The sequence below is a fragment of the Pan paniscus genome, chromosome 2 (genome assembly GCF_029289425.2).
Source record: "Pan paniscus chromosome 2, NHGRI_mPanPan1-v2.0_pri, whole genome shotgun sequence".
Lineage (NCBI taxonomy): Eukaryota > Metazoa > Chordata > Mammalia > Primates > Hominidae > Pan > Pan paniscus.
Window position 1 is genome coordinate 15,433,604 of NC_085926.1, and position 17,605 is coordinate 15,451,208.

Sequence of the window (17,605 nt, forward strand, 5' to 3'; positions counted from 1 at the left end):
ACATCACAGTTAGGATTTCAGGAAGGGCTGGGAGCTGCCCACCTTCCCCGATCTCTCATCTTTCAATTTCAAAATGCCAAAGGGCCAGAATTACTACTATTACACATATTCTTAAAACATGTGACTTTGAATCCTTTCGTGTCCTGAGCCTTTCAGAATCGTCCCTTGAAATAGCTCCAGATAGGCCCATCCGTAATATTTCGGGGACCAGGAAAGCGCATATATGGACACTCATATACCAAATGTTTAGGTATTTACATTATAATCAAAGAACAGACTATTTTTGTTGTTTTGCTTTTTGTTTTTTAGAGGTGGCGGGCGGGGAGGGCGGTCTCACTGTGTTGCCCAGGCTGACCTTGAGTTCCTGGACTCAAGTGATCCTCTCTCCACAGCCTCCCAAGTAGCTGGGACTACAGGCACATGCCACCCGATCTGGTTTGGCTGTGTCCCCACGCAAATCTCATCTTGAATTCCCACATGTTGTGGGAGGGACCCAGTGGGAGGTAACTGAATCATGGGGGCAAGTCTTTCCCGTGCCGTTCTTGTGATAGTGAATAAGTCTCATGAGATCTGACGGGTTTAAAAGGAGGAGTTCCCCTGCAAAAGCTCTGTCTCATTCTCTCTCTTTCCCTGCTGCCATCCACGTAAGATGTGACTTCTGCCATGATTGTGAGGCTTCCCCAGCCACGTGGAACTGTAAGTCCAATTAAACCTCTTTCTTTTGTAAATCGCCCGGTCTCAAGTACGTCTTTGTCAGCAGCATGAAAATGGATAAATACAAATTCCTGGACTTAAGTGATCTCTCACCACAGCTTCCCAAATAGCTGGGACTATAGGCACATGCCACCACTCCCAATTAAATGATTCAATATGTTCTATCTGCTTCCCTCAAAAAGGATACTTTCATAAAGAATGGAAGGCCAGGTTTGAATTTGGAATTTTAGATTCCACAAAGTCCTGTGGTAGCAAGAGGAGAGGAGGGTCCAGCCCCTTGCCAGACCCCTTCTGTTTTTACCCCTGGCCCATCCCACACTAAGAAGGGCTTCATGTGTGTCCATGAGGAAATCCCAGCCCACATTCCAAGCCCCATCTATAATTCCTACGAACAACTTTTTGCTGGCCACCCCCAGGCCTGCATGTGTTTCAGGTCACACTCAGGAGGACAGACATGGGCAAGAGGCCTGCAGGTCTAGGAAGCAGGCTCAAGACCACTTGGGTGGGGAACTGTGGTTTCCCAGGTACCTGGAGCATGGTCTAGGAGTGGGGCTTGCAAGCTCCAGCGGGTATGTTACTTTGGCCACATAGAGACCTCGCCCTGTGGGGAGGGTAATGGCCAGAGGAGGGCCAGGGTAGGGCCCTCCAGCCTTGGGACCCAGGACAGGGCCTCTCTTGGCCAGGTCCAGGAGTAGTACTAGACCTCCATTCCATCCTAAACAAGGTTCTAAAACTAGGGCTGAGGGCAGGGCTGGCCTAGCAAGACTGGGTTTTTTGACGTTGGGCAAGTCCATGACATCTCTGGATCTGTTTCCTCCCTTGTGCCTGAGGGAACTGGAATGCTTCCACATTCTAGAACCCTCCATAGAGTTTGGGAAGCAGATTTGAATTTAGACTCCTCCCTCCATCTGGCAATGCTGAGACACCGGCCCCACCCCCACCACCAACGGAAGAGAGAGCCACAGTGGGGAAATGAACTGCCTTTATTTTTTTATTTCCCATCCAGAAACCCCAGTGTGATGGTGGAAGCAGCATGAAAACAACATCTCCCCAGGCCTCGCAGTAGAGGCGAAGGGAAGAGGGCTGCCCATGTGCCTGCCTCTAAAGACGCCACCCTCAGGTTGATGTCACCTGTGGGAGACCGGGTCCACCTACAGACACCAGGTGATGGTCCACCAGGCCCCAAGCTCCAGCCTGCTGAGTCCCCAAGACACGGGCTCATTAAATAGCTTCGTACAAAAACCCAAGGGTGTCCCTCCAGCTGGTAAAAATTGAGCAATTTCTACTTGAGGTCTGCTGTGGGGGTGGACCTCACCTTGGAGATGTCTTTCCAAAATAAAACTAAGCCCTACTCAGGAAAAATGGTGATGAAAGGCAGCTCACAGACATGCACGACTAATAATCTTATTGAAAAGGGAGGAGCTCAGGCACACAGGAGGACAAGGCTATGCAATACGCAGACATGAAAGAAATGCCACGGGATGCTGTCAGGGGTCAGCAGGAGGCAAAGAGGTAGAGCTCTGGTCAGGAACGCTCTGCCTAGAGAGAGCCCTCTGCAGCTGGCCCTAGATCAGGGACTCAGGGGAGTATCTGCCTAAGGACAAAGGAGACACCAACAGCCTGCCCAGGTGCGGGCTTGTGCAGGTCACACAGTCCTCATGAGTCTCCTGGACAGGAAATGGACATGAAGGACATTTTTGAGACAGGGGGCAAAGTGCAGAGAGAGCCAAGAGGTCAAGATGGTGCCAGAGATTTTGAAACCACAAGAGCCGCCCCTTTGGGAAACACTGAGAAGAGGAGCCTCTTCTCTAGCCTCTGCTTGGGGCAAGCCTGGGTCAGGTGGGTTCTCAGTACTTTTTCACAGTTAAGTCTTTTCCTGGGCAGCCACATCCACGTCAGGCTGGGCTGGGCTGTGGCCAGTCGAGGGGTCCTTTGGCAGGTTCAAAGCTGTGAGCCACCCCGAGAGAACGTGCCCACTTCCCTGCTTTGTGGTTCATAGGCCTAGAGAGACCCGACAGCGGGCTGCCCAGTGTGAGTGAGAATGCCTGCATGTTTCAGTGGTCAGGGGCGGAGAGGCCTGTACTCCAGATTCCCCAAAGAGATCAAAACATACTAAAACAGCCTGCAGGTCTATGTGTGTCTAACAGTGCTCAGCCAAGTCCACGGCCTGGGTCAGCAACATTCCAGAAGAGGAAGAGCATTGTAGCCGGTTGTTTGGCCAAATGGTAGCGATGGGGAACAGGTCTCAGGTTGGGCATGTGGAAGGTTTTCCAGTACCTTGGATTAAGACAGGATGCAGTGGTCCTAAATTCTTCCAGTCAGACTGAGTTAACAGCGTGTCTTAGTAGCAGGAATTTGTCCTTGTTTTTGTCACACAAAGGTTGGTGGAGACGGGGCCAGGACATGGCCAGTTTGATGACAGTGGAGAAGCTGCTGCCAGTTCTGTGGGGCGCAGCCCACCTTCTCCTCACGGCCCTCAGGTGAAGTAGCGGCAGGGCGTGGAGTCGATGTAGCAGTACTGGGTGCATCGCAGGTCTCCATATGACCTGAGGGAGGCAAAGACACGTTCTAAAAGGCCACCTCCTATATGCTGGTGACTTCCGGTCAAACCTCATCAAACAGCGGCCAAGGGCCAATGGTTCTATAAGAACTTTTCCCATTCTCATTTGGAGTGAGAGGCCTGGGGGAGTTGAATCATGTCTCTGGGATTTTGGCCTTGAGGTCTAGCTCGGGGCCTGGGTGGAAGGAGGTGGTTGCCCTGCTCTTAGCACAGAATCTGTGAGGGAATCCCCCTTGCTACGATGCAGCCTACCAACAAAAATGTCCTGTATCTGTGAAGCCACTGGCCAGATGTGGCTATTGAGCTCTTGAAATGTAGTTACTGTGACTGAATAACTGCATTTTTTTTTTTTTTTTTTTTGAGACAGAGTTTCGCTCTGTCCCCCAGGCTGGAGTGCAGTGGTGTGATCTCGGCTCACTGCAGCCTCCGCCTCCCGGGTTCAAGCGATTGTCCTGCCTCAGCTTCCTGAGTACCTGGGATTACAGGCACGTGCCACCAAGCCCAGCTAATTTTTGTATTTTTAGTAGAGGTGGGATTTCACCATGTTGGCCAGGGTGGTGCCGAACTCTGAACCTCAGGTGACCTGCCCGCCTTGGCCTCCCAAAGTTCTGGAATTACAGGCGTGAGTCACAGTGCCTGGCCTGAGTAACTGCATTTTAAGTTTACTTATAATGACTTTACATTTGAACAGCAGCCTGTGAATGGGGGCTACCATATTGGACAGTGCAGTTTATACCTCTGTAGGCCCGGATGATCATCCGAGACAGGGCGTTAAACCTCACAGGCACAGTCACAAGCGTCCCTCTGAGGCTTCTGGGGAATAGCTGTGTAATCACAGTGAGCGTCGGGGAGCCCTGGGCTCTACTTGATCCTGTACTCCATATCTGATCGTCTACATTCATTTGTCTCTGTGGAGCCATGAAGAGCCAACTCTCTGGCAGAGGCCTGTCAGGGGTCTTCCTTCCTTCAGGGAGAGGGGCACTGCACACAGACACATACATGGAGTGGGGTCCTGGCCAAGCCTAAATGGGCTTAGAGTCTGGGGGAGTCTGGGGGAGACTACAGGTCTGTAGTTCTCCCAGCCTGGTTGAACATGCTAATATCTGAGTGTTAGGGAGACCCCCTTGGAAGAGAGAGCACAGAGAAGGCAATGGAGAGACAGGCATGGCTCCCCAGCCCTGCCAAGGGCCCAGGTCCGAGTCTACAAGAGAAAATGGGATGGGAGCAAAAGCTGAAGGGACTGGACTCAAGGACAGAAGAGATCGGAAGCACCAGTAGATCCACTCTGGAACCCAGTGAAGAGCAGGGCATAGCCTAGGTAAAAAGGAACGGCCTCCCCATTTTCCTGAGAACGTTGTACAACTCTGGTTCTGTAAGGACTGGGGAGACATGTACCTTCCGCACCTTGGAAGGAGCCCAGTGGTTACAATCTGGGCATGGAATCAGCACCTCATGGGGCGGCGGCCCTCAGTTGGCTTGGCAGGCGCCAGTGTGGAGCCAGGACACTAGAATACTTGTCCTGAACAACATAAATAGCCACTGAGGACTCTCAGAAATAACTAGAGGGGTCCTTGGAGGGAGTATTTTCTTGGAGGGGCCATGAGCTTGCAAAATTAGATATTAAGGCTGATTTGATCTCACTTGCAGTCACAGGCATGCCTGAGGGATGGGCAGGGTGTTCCAAGGAAGTCAGGTTAGGTAGACATGTCGATTCTTGGAAATGCCCTGAGACCTTTACTCTCCACTGGGCTTCCCACCTAGGCCCACAGCCCAGGAGACTATGTAGTCATGGTGACCACCGGGTTTGGGGGCTGCTCATACAGGGCAGCAGCTGAGCTCAGAGACCACAGCTCCCCTCTGGGCCTTGGATGGAGCAGGTGGCTGTGGGTGCCGTGGCTCAGTCTCAGTGGCACACAGGCAGTGCTGATCAAGAGGGCACGTGGTAGGCAGGGAGCATGTGTTGTGTCATTCATCACCATACCTCAGTGTCTAGAAGGCACCACAAAGTGGAGAGGCACTCAAAATATTTGTGAAGGAAAGAAGGAAAGCAATGAGGAGGGAGGGAGAAAGAAGGGGGAGAGGGAGGGAGGGGAGTCATCCCTACCCAGGGAGATAGGTCTCGCATGTCAGGTAGCCAAAGTCGGAGCCGTCACAGTCCTCCACACCCTCATGCCGGTGACCATCTCCACAGTAGGCACGGTGACAGCCTGAGGGGACATAAGGAGGTGCAGTCCTGAGAAGGAGCAGAGGCGATAGGCTTGCCTCAGCTTGTAAGGACCATGCGGCCCAAGGGATCCAACCTAAGTGCTGCACCCCTTAAAGAACTGACCTCCATTAAGCTTCACACTCCTCCAGGGACTGCCCACAGGCTCTGGTCCCACAGCGATGTTCCATGGGACAAGAAGAAGGAGACCCTGGCTCCCGCCCCGCCTCACCACTTACTAGCTGAGGGGTGGGGAGACTCCAGGTCGTTATCTGCAAAACTGGGACACTGACATGACCTCCACCTCATAAAGCCAGTGTGGGGGTCCCGGGAGTGAGGGTTGGGAGACTGCTGAGCCCCAGTGAGGGTGCATGGTGACTCTCATCTGTCAACAGCTTCTGCATGACACTGGTGAGCCCAGCCTTGTGTCCCTGGGGAGCCACATGATCTTCAGCAAAGACCTCTGCTCTCACACGATGGGAGGGTGTTGGAGTATGGATCCCAGCATTGTTTTCACAGGGCAGGGACAGTCCATTAGTTCCTTCCTACTGTGAGAGCTCCTATTTGACACTGTGCACCAGAGGCAGAAGGGACTCTGGGCAGGGCCAGCCTTCTAGGGGATGCCATCCCTGGAGCTGTCGGGAGACAGTTCGGCCACACTGAGACAGTCAGCAGCATCTCCCGCCACCCACTCTGCCCTGTCATCCTTCCCCTGAACTGTTTTTTTTTTTTTTTTTTTTTTTTTTTTTTGAGACAGGGTCTCGCTCTGTTTCCCAGCCTGGAGTGCAGTGGTGCAATCGCAGTTCACTGCAGCCTTGAACCCCTGGGCTCAAATCATCCTCCCACCTCACCCTCCTAAGCAGCTGGGACTACAAGTGCGCACCACCAGGCCTGGCTAATTTTTTTAATTTTTATTTTTTTTTTGTAGAGATTGGGTCTTGCTCTGTTGCCCAGGCTGGTCTTGAACTCCTGGGCTCAAGTGATCCTCCAACCTCAGCTTCCCAAAGTGTTGAGATTACAGGCATAAGCCACTGTGCCCAGCCTCCCCTGAGCTTCTTGAGAGCAAGGACCATGACTTTGCATCCACACATCCAGCCCTGAGCCCCAGCCTGGATCTTTAGAGCAGGGGCTTAAACCACAAGCCCTAAATGAATTCAGTGAATGGTGGTTGAACCCTTACTATATCCAGATAATCTCTGCACATGTTAGCTCACAGGATCTCTAGGGACTTGAGCAGCCAGCACATCATACCCATTTTACAGGCAAGGAAAGTGAGGCTCAGAGCCGTAAATTGCCCCCCATTACCCCACCCACCATGTGGCCTCTGCCTTGAGCCTGAGGGTGGCTGGTGTTTCTCAGGGCCTGCATTCAACCTCTGTTGACTCTAAAGCTCCTGCTTTCCACCACACCTCCTGGTTTTGTTACTTGATTAAAAAAAAAAAAAACAAAGACAAACAAAAGCAAGCCCTCCAGAGCCTGCTGCCTACCAGTTAAGGCAGCAGCCCACGAGGCTGACAGCAGCTCTGGCTGGCCCAGCTTCCCCTATGGAGGGCTTTGCTACTAGAGCTCTACCTGGTAAATGAGCCCTCATTCAGATTCTTGGCCTCTCCCTTTTGCCTTTCACTCCTCCATGCAAAGTGAGAGCCCATCACCTTTATCTTCTGCACCTGTAACATGGGTTTTGCTAAGATGTAGGACTGGGAGGACCTGGTGGCTACATTTTGAGATAAAGAAGGCCTAACTGGGGGCAGGATCCTTGACATCCACCCCTGGTGAGGTGCTTGGGTGGTGGAAGAGTTAATATTTGGGCTCAAACTGGGGCAGCAGGGACTGGGGTGGGTGGCACAAGGTGGCCTGGGTATACCCTTCTCTGGCTCTAGAAAGGTCCCAAAGCACCACAGCTGGTGTCCAGGGCTGGCCCTGAGTCCCACCCCCCTGCTGTTCAGGCCTCAGGTCCTCCTGGTCTGGGCCTCACTCACGGATGCAGTCGTCACCCACATCGCTGTTACCATCGTCACACTCCTCCCCAGGCTGCAGGAACCCATCCCCACAGGTGCCGCGCTGGTCTGCAGTGTAATCCACAGGGTAGAAAGGGGTCAGCTGGCCAAAGAAGCACACAGCATTAACTGGAGCATGGCATATCCAGGCAGCCGCAGGCAGGGAGGTCATTGGTTTTGGTCTGAAGGCACTGCTGGGGGGCATGCCTTGACTTCCTCCCAGGGGTGGGAAAGGTACTCCTTTCCTGTTGCCCAGAGCTCTGTAGCTGGTTAAATGTTGGGTCAGATCAAGACAGCAACCTGGCACGCAGGGATGTGGAGACCATCTGGAACCCTGGCTCAGAGAGGGGCTTCTATTTGGGAGTCAGGGTTGGGGAATGGAGGGCTGCTCAGAGAGAGTTTGAGGGAGGATGCTCAGCCCTCCCATGCAGACAGACTGTAGAAAGCCCTCCCCAGGCCCAGTGGGGTGGCCTTCCCTTCCTTTAATGGATGCACCTCTCTCCTGGGCAGGGAGTATGTCCTGAGGTGATGGCCTGGGGGTACCTGGATGGGGAGCCAGCCAAGGCTGTCCTTGAAGTACAGAGATCTCTGGTCTCTGCGGAAGGCAATGGCGTTTTGGGTGTTCAGCCTCTCAAGCTCCTCCTGGTTGTTGACCACAAAAATCTGCCAGAGAACACACTGGTGAGGATTCCAGAAAACACTTCTGCAGGGGGCAGGGAAAAAGCTGGAGGAGGAAACAGAATCTCTATCCTTGGGCTGCTCAACAGTGGGAAGAGGGGTTTGCACACTACACTCTAGCATTCCTTCTGAAGTGAGAGGAGTGTCTTGATTCCCTCACCTTCTCAATCCAGTTCCTAATGTCTGAGTTTGAAACTAAAATATTCACTCGGATTTAACTTTTCTTTCTTTCTTTTTTTTTTTTTTTTGAGATGGAGTCTCATGCGGTTGCCCAGGCTGGAGTGAAGTAGCGCGATCTCGGCTCATTGCAACCTCTGCCTCCCGGGTTCAAGCAATTCTCCTGCCTCAGCCTCTCGAGTAGGTGGGATTACAGGTGTGCACCACAATGCCTGGCTAACTTTTGTATTTTTAGTAGAGATAGGGTTTCGCCATGTTGGCCAGGCTGGTCGCGAGCTCCTGACCTCAAGGTGATCCACCCACCTCGGCCTCCCAAAGTTCTGGGATTACAGGCATGAGCCACCGCGCCCGGCCTGATTTAACATTTTTAAATATTTAAAATGTTCCCAAGACTTAAGTTAAAAGGCAATGTCATATAGTCAAGTAATTTGACATCTGGAAGTGATTCTTAAAATTATCCTACTCAAAGATATTCTTTACAGCATTATTTACATTAGTAAAAAGCTTGGGGGTGGCCAATAAGCAATAGGTTGGTTAAACACCAACACTGGTTAAGTAAATTGTAGCACAGCCACACTAGATGGATGATTATGATGAACTGATGTCCAAGGTTTACTTCAAAATAATACAACAGAGAATGGGCAGGAGTGAGTAGGCATAAAGAGAAAACAAGGACACAGGCTCGCCATGAGTTGATCATTATTAAAGTTGGGTGAAGGGTACATAGGGGTTCATTACACTATTTGTTCTGCTTTTATATGTATTTGAAATTTTCCCTAATAAAAAGTTTAAAATGTTATTTATAGAGTGTAGAAACATGGCAGGATTTCAACTAAGATAACAAAGTATAACTTTTTTTTTTTTTTTGAGACGGAGTCTCGCTCTGTTGCCCAGGCTGGAGTGCAGTGGCGCTATCTCAGCTCACTGCAATCTCCGCCTCCTGGGTTCAAGCGATTCTCCCGCCTCAGCTTCCCAAGTAGCTGAGGCAACAGGCATGCACCACCACGCCCGGCTAATTTTTTAAATATATTTTTTAGTAGAGATGGGGTTTCACTATATCGGCCAGGCTGATCTCGAACTCCTGACCTTATAATCCACCCACCTTGGCCTCCCAAAGTGCTGGGATTACAGGCATGAGCCACCGTGCCCGGCCAAAGGTACATTTTTATACAATATAATCTCAACCATATAAAAGTTAGATTTTAATAAGACAAAGAAAATACCCCAAAATGGACTCACAATCAAATGGACAATTTGGTTTTCCTCTTGATTTTCTCATATTTTCCAATTTCCTATAATGAGGGTATACTCAGAGTCGTGAAAAAAAGTTAGTTTTACTGAAAGGATTTTACAAAGCCCCATAAGGATCAGGTGAGAGGTCCTCATGGATAACCACCCCAGACTTCTCCCAGAAAGCCTTACCACAGGAACTCGCGGGGAACTGGGCCCATACACAGATTCCCCGTAGGAAGGGTTATTCACATTCATAGTGGGTCCACAAAGACATCTTCCTGGAGGCCCGGGATATCCTCTTTCCCCTTTGGGTCCCATTATAAGTTGTCCTAGGAAGCAACAGACTGCTGTGTTACTAGAGCCAAGGAAGAGAAGACCAAACAACCAGGGAGATGTGAGCGACCTTTGCAACAGAAAAAAGGTTAAAGTCCACAGCATTTCAGAGTATGCCTGAGGGAGAGGTTCAAAGAGATGCTTTTGATCCAAGACATGGAGGAGCTAAGGTAAGAAAAATAGCTGGTAGGCGATAGTTTCCCCCTCCTTCCTGCCTTGAAGACAGGCAAGATGTCTGGTGTTGCAGCAGCCATGTTGCAACCAGGAAGTCACAAGCATGAGAAGATAAGCCAACATGCAGGAAAGACGAAAGGCTCATGGGGCCTGGGGCCCTGACAGTGACAGTCAGAGGCTGAATCAAAGCCAGCTACTGCCTGCCTCTGGATTTCTTTATTGGAGAAAAACAATGCCCTATTTGTTTAGACCATTATTAACAGAGGGCTTCTTGCCGACAAACACATTATTGACTATTAACTTTTATTGTTTTAAAAAACTTTTGTTTTTCTTATATATAGAATTTTTTTTTTTTGAGATGGAGTCTTGCTCTGTTGCCCAGGCTGGAGTGCAGTGGCATGATCTTGGCTCACTACAACCTTTGCCTCCCAGGTTCAAGCGAGTCTCCTGCCTCAGCCTCCTGTGTAGCTGGGATTACAGGTGTATGCCACCACACCAGGCTAATTTTTGTATTTTTAGTAGAGACGGGGTTTTGCCATGTTGGCAAGGCTGGTCTCGATCTCCTGACCTCAAGTAATCCGCCCACCTCAGCCTCCCAAAGTGCTGGGATTACAGGCGTGAGCCACCACACCCAGCCAATGTAGGATCTTTACAGAGGAATTTCTGGATGTGGGTTTCTTTCATTTCTTCCGGAAGAAAATAGAACATTAGTATATGCTCTGCCCATTTACCCTCCCCTGGTGCTGAAGAAGTGAGGACATGTCTTGAAAAGATATGATCAGAAAGTGTACTCCCTAGCAATGTGGAAGAACTGTGAGGGTAGTACCTTGGTTTTTAAAGGCTCTGATACCCAGGATACACCTCAGACCAATTCCATCAAGACTTCTGAAAACTGAACTGAACCTAGGCAGCATCCACACTTTTATTTATTTATTAAAAAAATTTTTTTACCACTTTAGCATAAGGCATCCTTTTTTTTTTTTTTTTTTTTTTTTTTGGAGACGGAGCCTCACTCTGTTGCCCAGGGTGAAGTGCAGTGGTGTAATCTCAGCTCACTGCAACCTCCGCCTCTCAGGTTCAAGTGATTCTCCTGCCTCAACCTCCTGAGTAGCTGGGACTACAGGCACGTGCCATCATGTTTGGCTAATTTTTGTGTTTTTAGTAGAGACAGGGTTTCACTCTGTTGGCCAGGCTGGTCTCGAACTCCTGACCTCAAGTGATCCACCTGCCTTGGCCTCCCAAAGTGCTGGGATTACAGGTGTGAGCTGCCACGCCTGGTCAGGCATCCATATTTTATTATTATTATTATTATTATTATTATTATACTTTGTTTTAGGGTACATGTGCACAATGTGCAGGTTAGTTACATATGTATACATGTGCTAGGCATCCATATTTTTAAAAGCTCTCAAGATGATTCCAATTTGCCCCAAGGTTGAGAACTGGGCCATTCCCCTGCCAGATCATCCTCCCTTCATCCTCCATCCCTCCCCAGCTGCCTCTCAACTCCCTTCTGATCTGGGTTCAAACATCACTTCTTGAAGGAAGACTTTTTGAATCCTCAGACTCTGTCATGTATACCTGGGATACAATTTCATGGTTTCCTATGCCTTTCTTCACAGCATTTCTCTTTGTGATTCTATATATTGTGAGATTATTCCAACAAGGTTGATCTCCAGTAGAATGTCGCTCCACAAGGACAGGGCTAGTGCCTGTTTTCATCCACCAGGGCTTACACAAAGTAGGGGCATGGAAAGTGTTTGATGATCGAATGAATGAATGCAGACTAATTGGAGAGAAAAAGTCTTCGGAAGAGGGTAAAAGTCACATTCTGGCTGGCAGAAAAGCACCAGAACAAAAGCCATCTAACAGGAAGTGAGGAAAGAGAAAAAAAGATGGGGACTGAGAAGAGAAATAGGTAAGGATCCCTTCTTCTGGGAAAATAGCGAGGGGTGGGTTTGGAGGCCAGCCAGTCATTGGTGTCAGGCAGTATGACATCTGGGGCAGCCAGGGGCTGGGAACACAGTTCACAGATCCAGAAGGGCAGGAAATAAAATGACCCCAGGGGAGAGATCTGGGCAGGATCCCCAGGAAAACCACTGCAGCCGGAGGAGACTGAACCTTCCTGAGCGGGTTGACAGGTATTCGTACAATCAGAATGCTGACAGCATGAGGGGAAGGGCGCTGTGCCAACATCTTATCCTAAGTTATGGTTGTTTGTTCTAACAAGAAATACAAATATAATTCTGTAGGAAGAGCTCCAGTCTGTGTTCTGATATTTTCAGAAGAGCCCAGAGAGACAGGGAATTCACCAGGCTAGGAATATTCTGGGTAATTAAGCACTTGGGGAAATTGAAGTGGAAAAGCTCTGTGACCAAGAATATGAGGGTGGCATTGGAATAGCCTTCCAGAAGGCTCTGTGACCCCAACAACTCCTCCAGAACCATGGCCTGAGAGACAGTCAGGAGTTTGTCCCATTAGCTGCTGATGAATGGTGAGGCTGAGATTTGAATTCATGTTTTACTTAACACTATGCTGTTCAAAAGACAAATGTCCAAGAATACTGATGCTCTCAGGAAGCTGGCAATTCCCAGGTACCACATTGATTCACTTATACTCCGTCTGGGTACAGGAAGGACTCAGCCAAATTTGTAATTTGATTATTGCAAATTACATCCTAAAGGCATTTTGCCTTTATTCCCTCCCCACCTCTTAGCCCCTCTTACCCTCTAACTCGGATAAGTACAAAGCTCTCACCCTTTCCACCTCCCCCAGCACCATCTGGTCCCACAGAGCTGGGCACCAGAAACCGAGGTCACCTCCCAACAGGATGTGGCAGGGAGCCTGCTGCCACCACTGCAGTTTCCCTGCAGCTTCCTCCTAGTTGCTGCAGGGCATCTGTTACCCCTGCCTGTTTTCTGCCAGGCTATACTAAAGGACTCAGCAACCTGAACTTCCCCACCCTGACCTCTGGGAGATCATGTCTCAGCTGGGTTTCATCCCCACCCCCTGCAGCCAGAGGACCTGGCTCTCCATCTTTTCCCAGGCAGGCTCCCACTTCCATTGGCTGCCTCAGTGGGAAAGGATCAGGAGAGGGGAATCTAGGAGAAGGCAGAGGAACCAGCACAACAACCTCTAGGGCTGCCTGGCTGACACTCACCGATTCTGGACCAGGGTGGCCCCCAGTCACTGCTGTGACCTTGCAGGCATCACTTCTCTTTGAGGTTCAAGATTCTTTTCTCTAAGGGGAGGACTAGACCAGGGGAGTTTTAACCTGTGGTCTACAGAGGCCAAGGCTATCTCACGATGGCGCTGGGACAGGGGTTCTGGAACCCTGGGAAACAGGGTGCAAAATCTTGGATGTAGGTATATACAGTTTTTTCCCCCCGAGAATGGGTTTGGGACTTTCATCAGACTGTCAAAGGTAGTGTCAGGAACCAATCTGGGGGGCCTAGTCCAACTCTGGATGATTATCCAACTGGTCCCAGGCACAGGGATAACTTATTTATTTATTTATTTATTTATTTATTTATTTATTTATTTTTGAGATGGAGTCTTACTCTGTCGCCCAGGCGGGAGTGCAGTAGCGAGATCTTGGCTCACTGTAACCTCCGCCTCCCGGGTTCAAGTGATTCTCCTGTCTCAGCCTCCTGAGTAGCTGGGATTACAGGTGCCCGCTACCATGCCCGGCTAATTTTTGTATTTTCAGTAGAGATGGGGGTTTCACCATGTTGGCCAGGCTGGTCTCAAACTTCTGACCTCAAGTGATCCGTCCACCTCAGCCTCCCCAAGTGCTAGGATTACAGGCGTAAGCCACCGCGCCCGGCTGAATATCTCTCTTTAACTCCTTCCTTGCCCTCTCTCCCCACCCTTCCAATATTTTCCAAAGAGCAGGATTATTTATTGCCCCATCTTCTCTTTTCCTTCTTCAGCCCGCTCACTCAGGAAGGCTCCTCAGAAAGGAAGTGGCTCAAAGGACGGAATAGGGGGCGGGGGCATCAATTCAAAGAGATGGCCCCACCCTGCTTGGCTCCTAAGGAGATGAACTGTGAACCCACAGAACCCCTGCCTGGGAGCCCCTGCAGGAAGCAGCCCTGTCCACCCACATATCAGGTGCCACTGGGGATGTGAAGCTGACTCAGCCACCTACCTCGCCCTCAAGGATCTAGTGGGAAGATGAAACACATCTGCAGAAACGTTACCAATGGAGAGGCCGTAACAGAGAGGCAATGACCAGGGCTCAGGGGAGGGTGATCCATCCTGTTAGGGGCCAAGGAAGGCCTTACTGAAAAGAGAGCTTCAAAGGAACAGAGAATTTTGTTGGATGGGCAGAAGGTGAGAGGAGTGCCATGTAGGTCATGTGGACCCAGAGAGACCATAGGAATAGCTCCAGCTCCACAGACGGCAAGGTGTCCTCTGAAGGGTAGAGGGCAGGGCGTGATTGGGCAGAGGCTGGGGTAGTCAAGGGAGAGGGAGGTGGGCATACTGGGTGGAAGAGAGGGAGCTGGAAGGCCAGGGAGAAAAAGTATGACTCTGCGGGGCCTGCTAAGAGGACAGGATTGCAATACACCGAAGACAGACAAGACAAGAGAAACAGCAGGCACCAAGAAGCTGCTGACAGCTCTGGCCTAGCCCTTCTCATCCATCCCCTAGCCCCAGGAGGGAACCAGACAAGTCAGGTGAGGGCTGGCCTTTACAAAGAGATAAACACAGTGAGACCATTAAGATCCCAGTCCGCTAAGGACCTCCTACACATCCCACATCCACCCATCCCATGCCCCTGGACTACTCCTCAGTTTTTTCTGTTTTTGTTTTTTTTTGTTGTTTTTTTTGTTTTTGTTTTTTTTGAGATGGAGTCTTGCTCTGTCACCCAGGCTGGAGTGCAGTGACTCGATCTCGGCTCACTGCAAGCTCCGCCTCCCGGGTTCATGCCATTCTCCTGCCTCAGCCTCCCATGTAGCTGGGACTACAGGCACCCGCCACTATGCCCGGCTAATTTTTTGTATTTTAAGTAGAGACGGGGTTTCACTGTGTTAGCCAGGATGGTCTCGATCTCCTGACCTCATGATCTGCCCACCTCGGCCTCCCAAAGTGCTGGGATTACAGGTGTGAGCCACCGCGCCTGGCCTACTCCTCAGTTTTGTGAGCCCCTAGGTAGCCCAGGGGCCAAGAGAGTCCCTTCTGAAGGCACAACTCAGGCCAAGCTCTCAGTCTCTGCGGTTGGTAGCTCATAGTTATGGGGCTCCAGGGGGACATCATGCCTTCCAGAACCAAGGAGGAAGAGGACTAGTTGAAAGGACCCCCATTCAGATCATCCAGCCAATTCCAGAAATGAATTATGGAGTGTGGGCACCTGGCCTGGGCTGCATCTCAAATCTGATTCCCCTAACAACATGGAAACAGGTGCAGCAAACATAAGTTATTACCCATACTAATCAGTGTTTGTTCTCCCAGTATTTCCTTCCTCCTCTCCCTATTTCAAGGAGGTAGCAAGAGTTTGTGCTTTCTTTCCCTTGCTAAAAGCAGGTACTATTGGAAACAAACTTTTCTTTCTGCCTTCTGTTCTCTGAAGGACAAAGCTCCTAATTGGGGTGCTGGTATATGAGGAGTAGGAGGAAGGAGGGGGTCAGGGATGGAAGAGGAGAGACCTCCCTAGACATGGACAGGAGAGGGACCCCTTGTATCCTGAGGAAGAGACAGGTCTCAGAAAGAATGGTTGTGGGGTGCTCCTTGGAAAGTTGAACTGTGGGGACCAGGACTCCCAGCCTTGAAAATGTTCTGATACCCACGTATGGCATGAGAACAGCAGCCACCAGGTATCTGTGGACCACAGGGACTTGGACAACAAGTCTATTTCTATTTCTACTCTATTTCAGAGGTGAATGGAGTAGACCAAAGGTTGGAGGGACCTTCCCTGACATTTTTCTGCCATAATTCACCAGGATCTTTGCCCAACCTATTTGTGGTTGTTGGAGGAGTAGTGAAAATCCTAATAATGCCTGAATTAATTTATTTGGCATCCTACTAGGTTGGACTCTCAGAGCCAGATTTAACTTAGTTTAAAGGATCTAACAAAATATGACATTTCTTGCCCATCCCATGATGTGGTTGCAAATATAGTTCCATAAACACAGGAGGAGGGGGAATACACTGTGGAATTGTAAATGTCTTCATTTTCTTAAGAAAAAAGTTGGAATAAAAATTGTTTGGATTCCTTTTGTATAACTGAAGACAAAAAATGTTTCAGTCAACAAATGATCTTCTTGATACTGTCTTTATACAGTTGATGTGCTGTGAAAGCCCCTACCATGAGCTGACAAGGGAACGAAATAAAGGGCTTAGCTAATAAAATTGAATGAGGTAAAAGAGGAAGCAGCAGCTGGGTGTGGTGGCTCACGCCTGTATTCCCAGCACTTTGGGAGGCCGAGGTGGGCGGATCACGAGGTCAGGAGTTCCAGACCAGCCTGACCAACATGGTGAAACCCCATCTCTACTAAAAATACAAGAATTAGCCAGGCGTGGTGGCAGGCACCTGTAATCCCATCTACTCAGGAGGCTGAGGCAGGGGAATCACTTGAACCCGGGAGGTGGAGGTTGCAGTGAGCCAAGATCGCACCACTGCACTCCAACCTGGGCGACAGAGCAAGGCTCTGTCTTGAAAACAAACATACAAGGAAGCAGTGTATCTGTGCCCTTCTCAATAACAGACTTTATATTTTTATTTATTTATTTATTTATTTTGAGATGGAGTCTCGCTCTGTCACCCAGGCTGGAGTGCAGTCGCGCGATCTCGACTCACTGCAAGCTCCGCCTCCCAGGTTCATGCCATTCTCCTGCCTCAGCCTCCCAAGTAGCTGGGACTATAGGCGCCTGCCACCACGCCCGGCTAATTTTTTGTATTTTTAGTAGAGATGGGGTTTCACCGTGTTAGCCAGGATGGTCTCAATCTCCTGATCTCGTGATCTGCCCACCTCGGCCTCCCAAAGTGCTGGGATTACAGGCGTGACCCACCGCGCCTGGCCAACTTTTTTAAAATTTTATTTTAGTAATTTCTTTCTACATCTTTTTTTTTTTTTTGGAGACAGAGTTTCGAGATGGCACAATTTCAGCTCACTGCAACCTCCGCCTCCCAGGTTCAAGTGATTCTTCTGCCTCAGCCTCAGAGTAGCTGGGATTACAGCCGCGTGCCACCATGCCAGGCTAATTTTTGTATTTTTGTATTTTAGCAAAAACAGAACGGTTTTTGCCATGGTTGACCAGGCTGGTTTCAAACTCCTGACCTCAAGTGATCTGCCCGTCTCGGCCTCCCAAAGTGCTGAAATAACAGGCGTGAGCCACCCATGCCCAGCCTCTTTCTCTAGCTATTGCAAACAAATAAGGACTCTTTTATAACACTGTAAATTGGAAAAACCTGCAATGTCACCTTTACTTCTAGGTTTAAGAGAATTGCTTGGAGCCATGACACTTTTATCTAGAAAAAGGTATTAGTTGATGAAATATGTTCCTGTTATTTTTCACTTAAGATATAAATGACAT

General features: G+C 49.7%; 1 protein-coding gene across 4 annotated transcripts in view; it reads right to left on the reverse strand.

The window, feature by feature from the left end:
* COLQ (collagen like tail subunit of asymmetric acetylcholinesterase) overlaps positions 1-17,605 on the reverse strand; it is a 76,818-nt gene that overhangs the window by 3,523 nt on the left and 55,690 nt on the right. For 3 of the 4 annotated variants that reach the window (XM_034955902.2, XM_003826205.4, XM_034955903.3), the window contains 5 exons: positions 9,752-9,891; positions 8,018-8,137; positions 7,457-7,577; positions 5,379-5,481; positions 1,680-3,260 (listed from right to left, as the gene is read on the reverse strand). In XM_034955902.2, the coding sequence (XP_034811793.1) occupies positions 3,191-3,260; positions 5,379-5,481; positions 7,457-7,577; positions 8,018-8,137; positions 9,752-9,891 (554 nt within the window). In that variant the 3' untranslated portion in view covers positions 1,680-3,190. Of the gene's footprint in view, positions 1-1,679; positions 3,261-5,378; positions 5,482-7,456; positions 7,578-8,017; positions 8,138-9,751; positions 9,892-17,605 lie in introns of those variants that run through there. The other variant, XR_004670460.3, reaches the window with a different exon arrangement.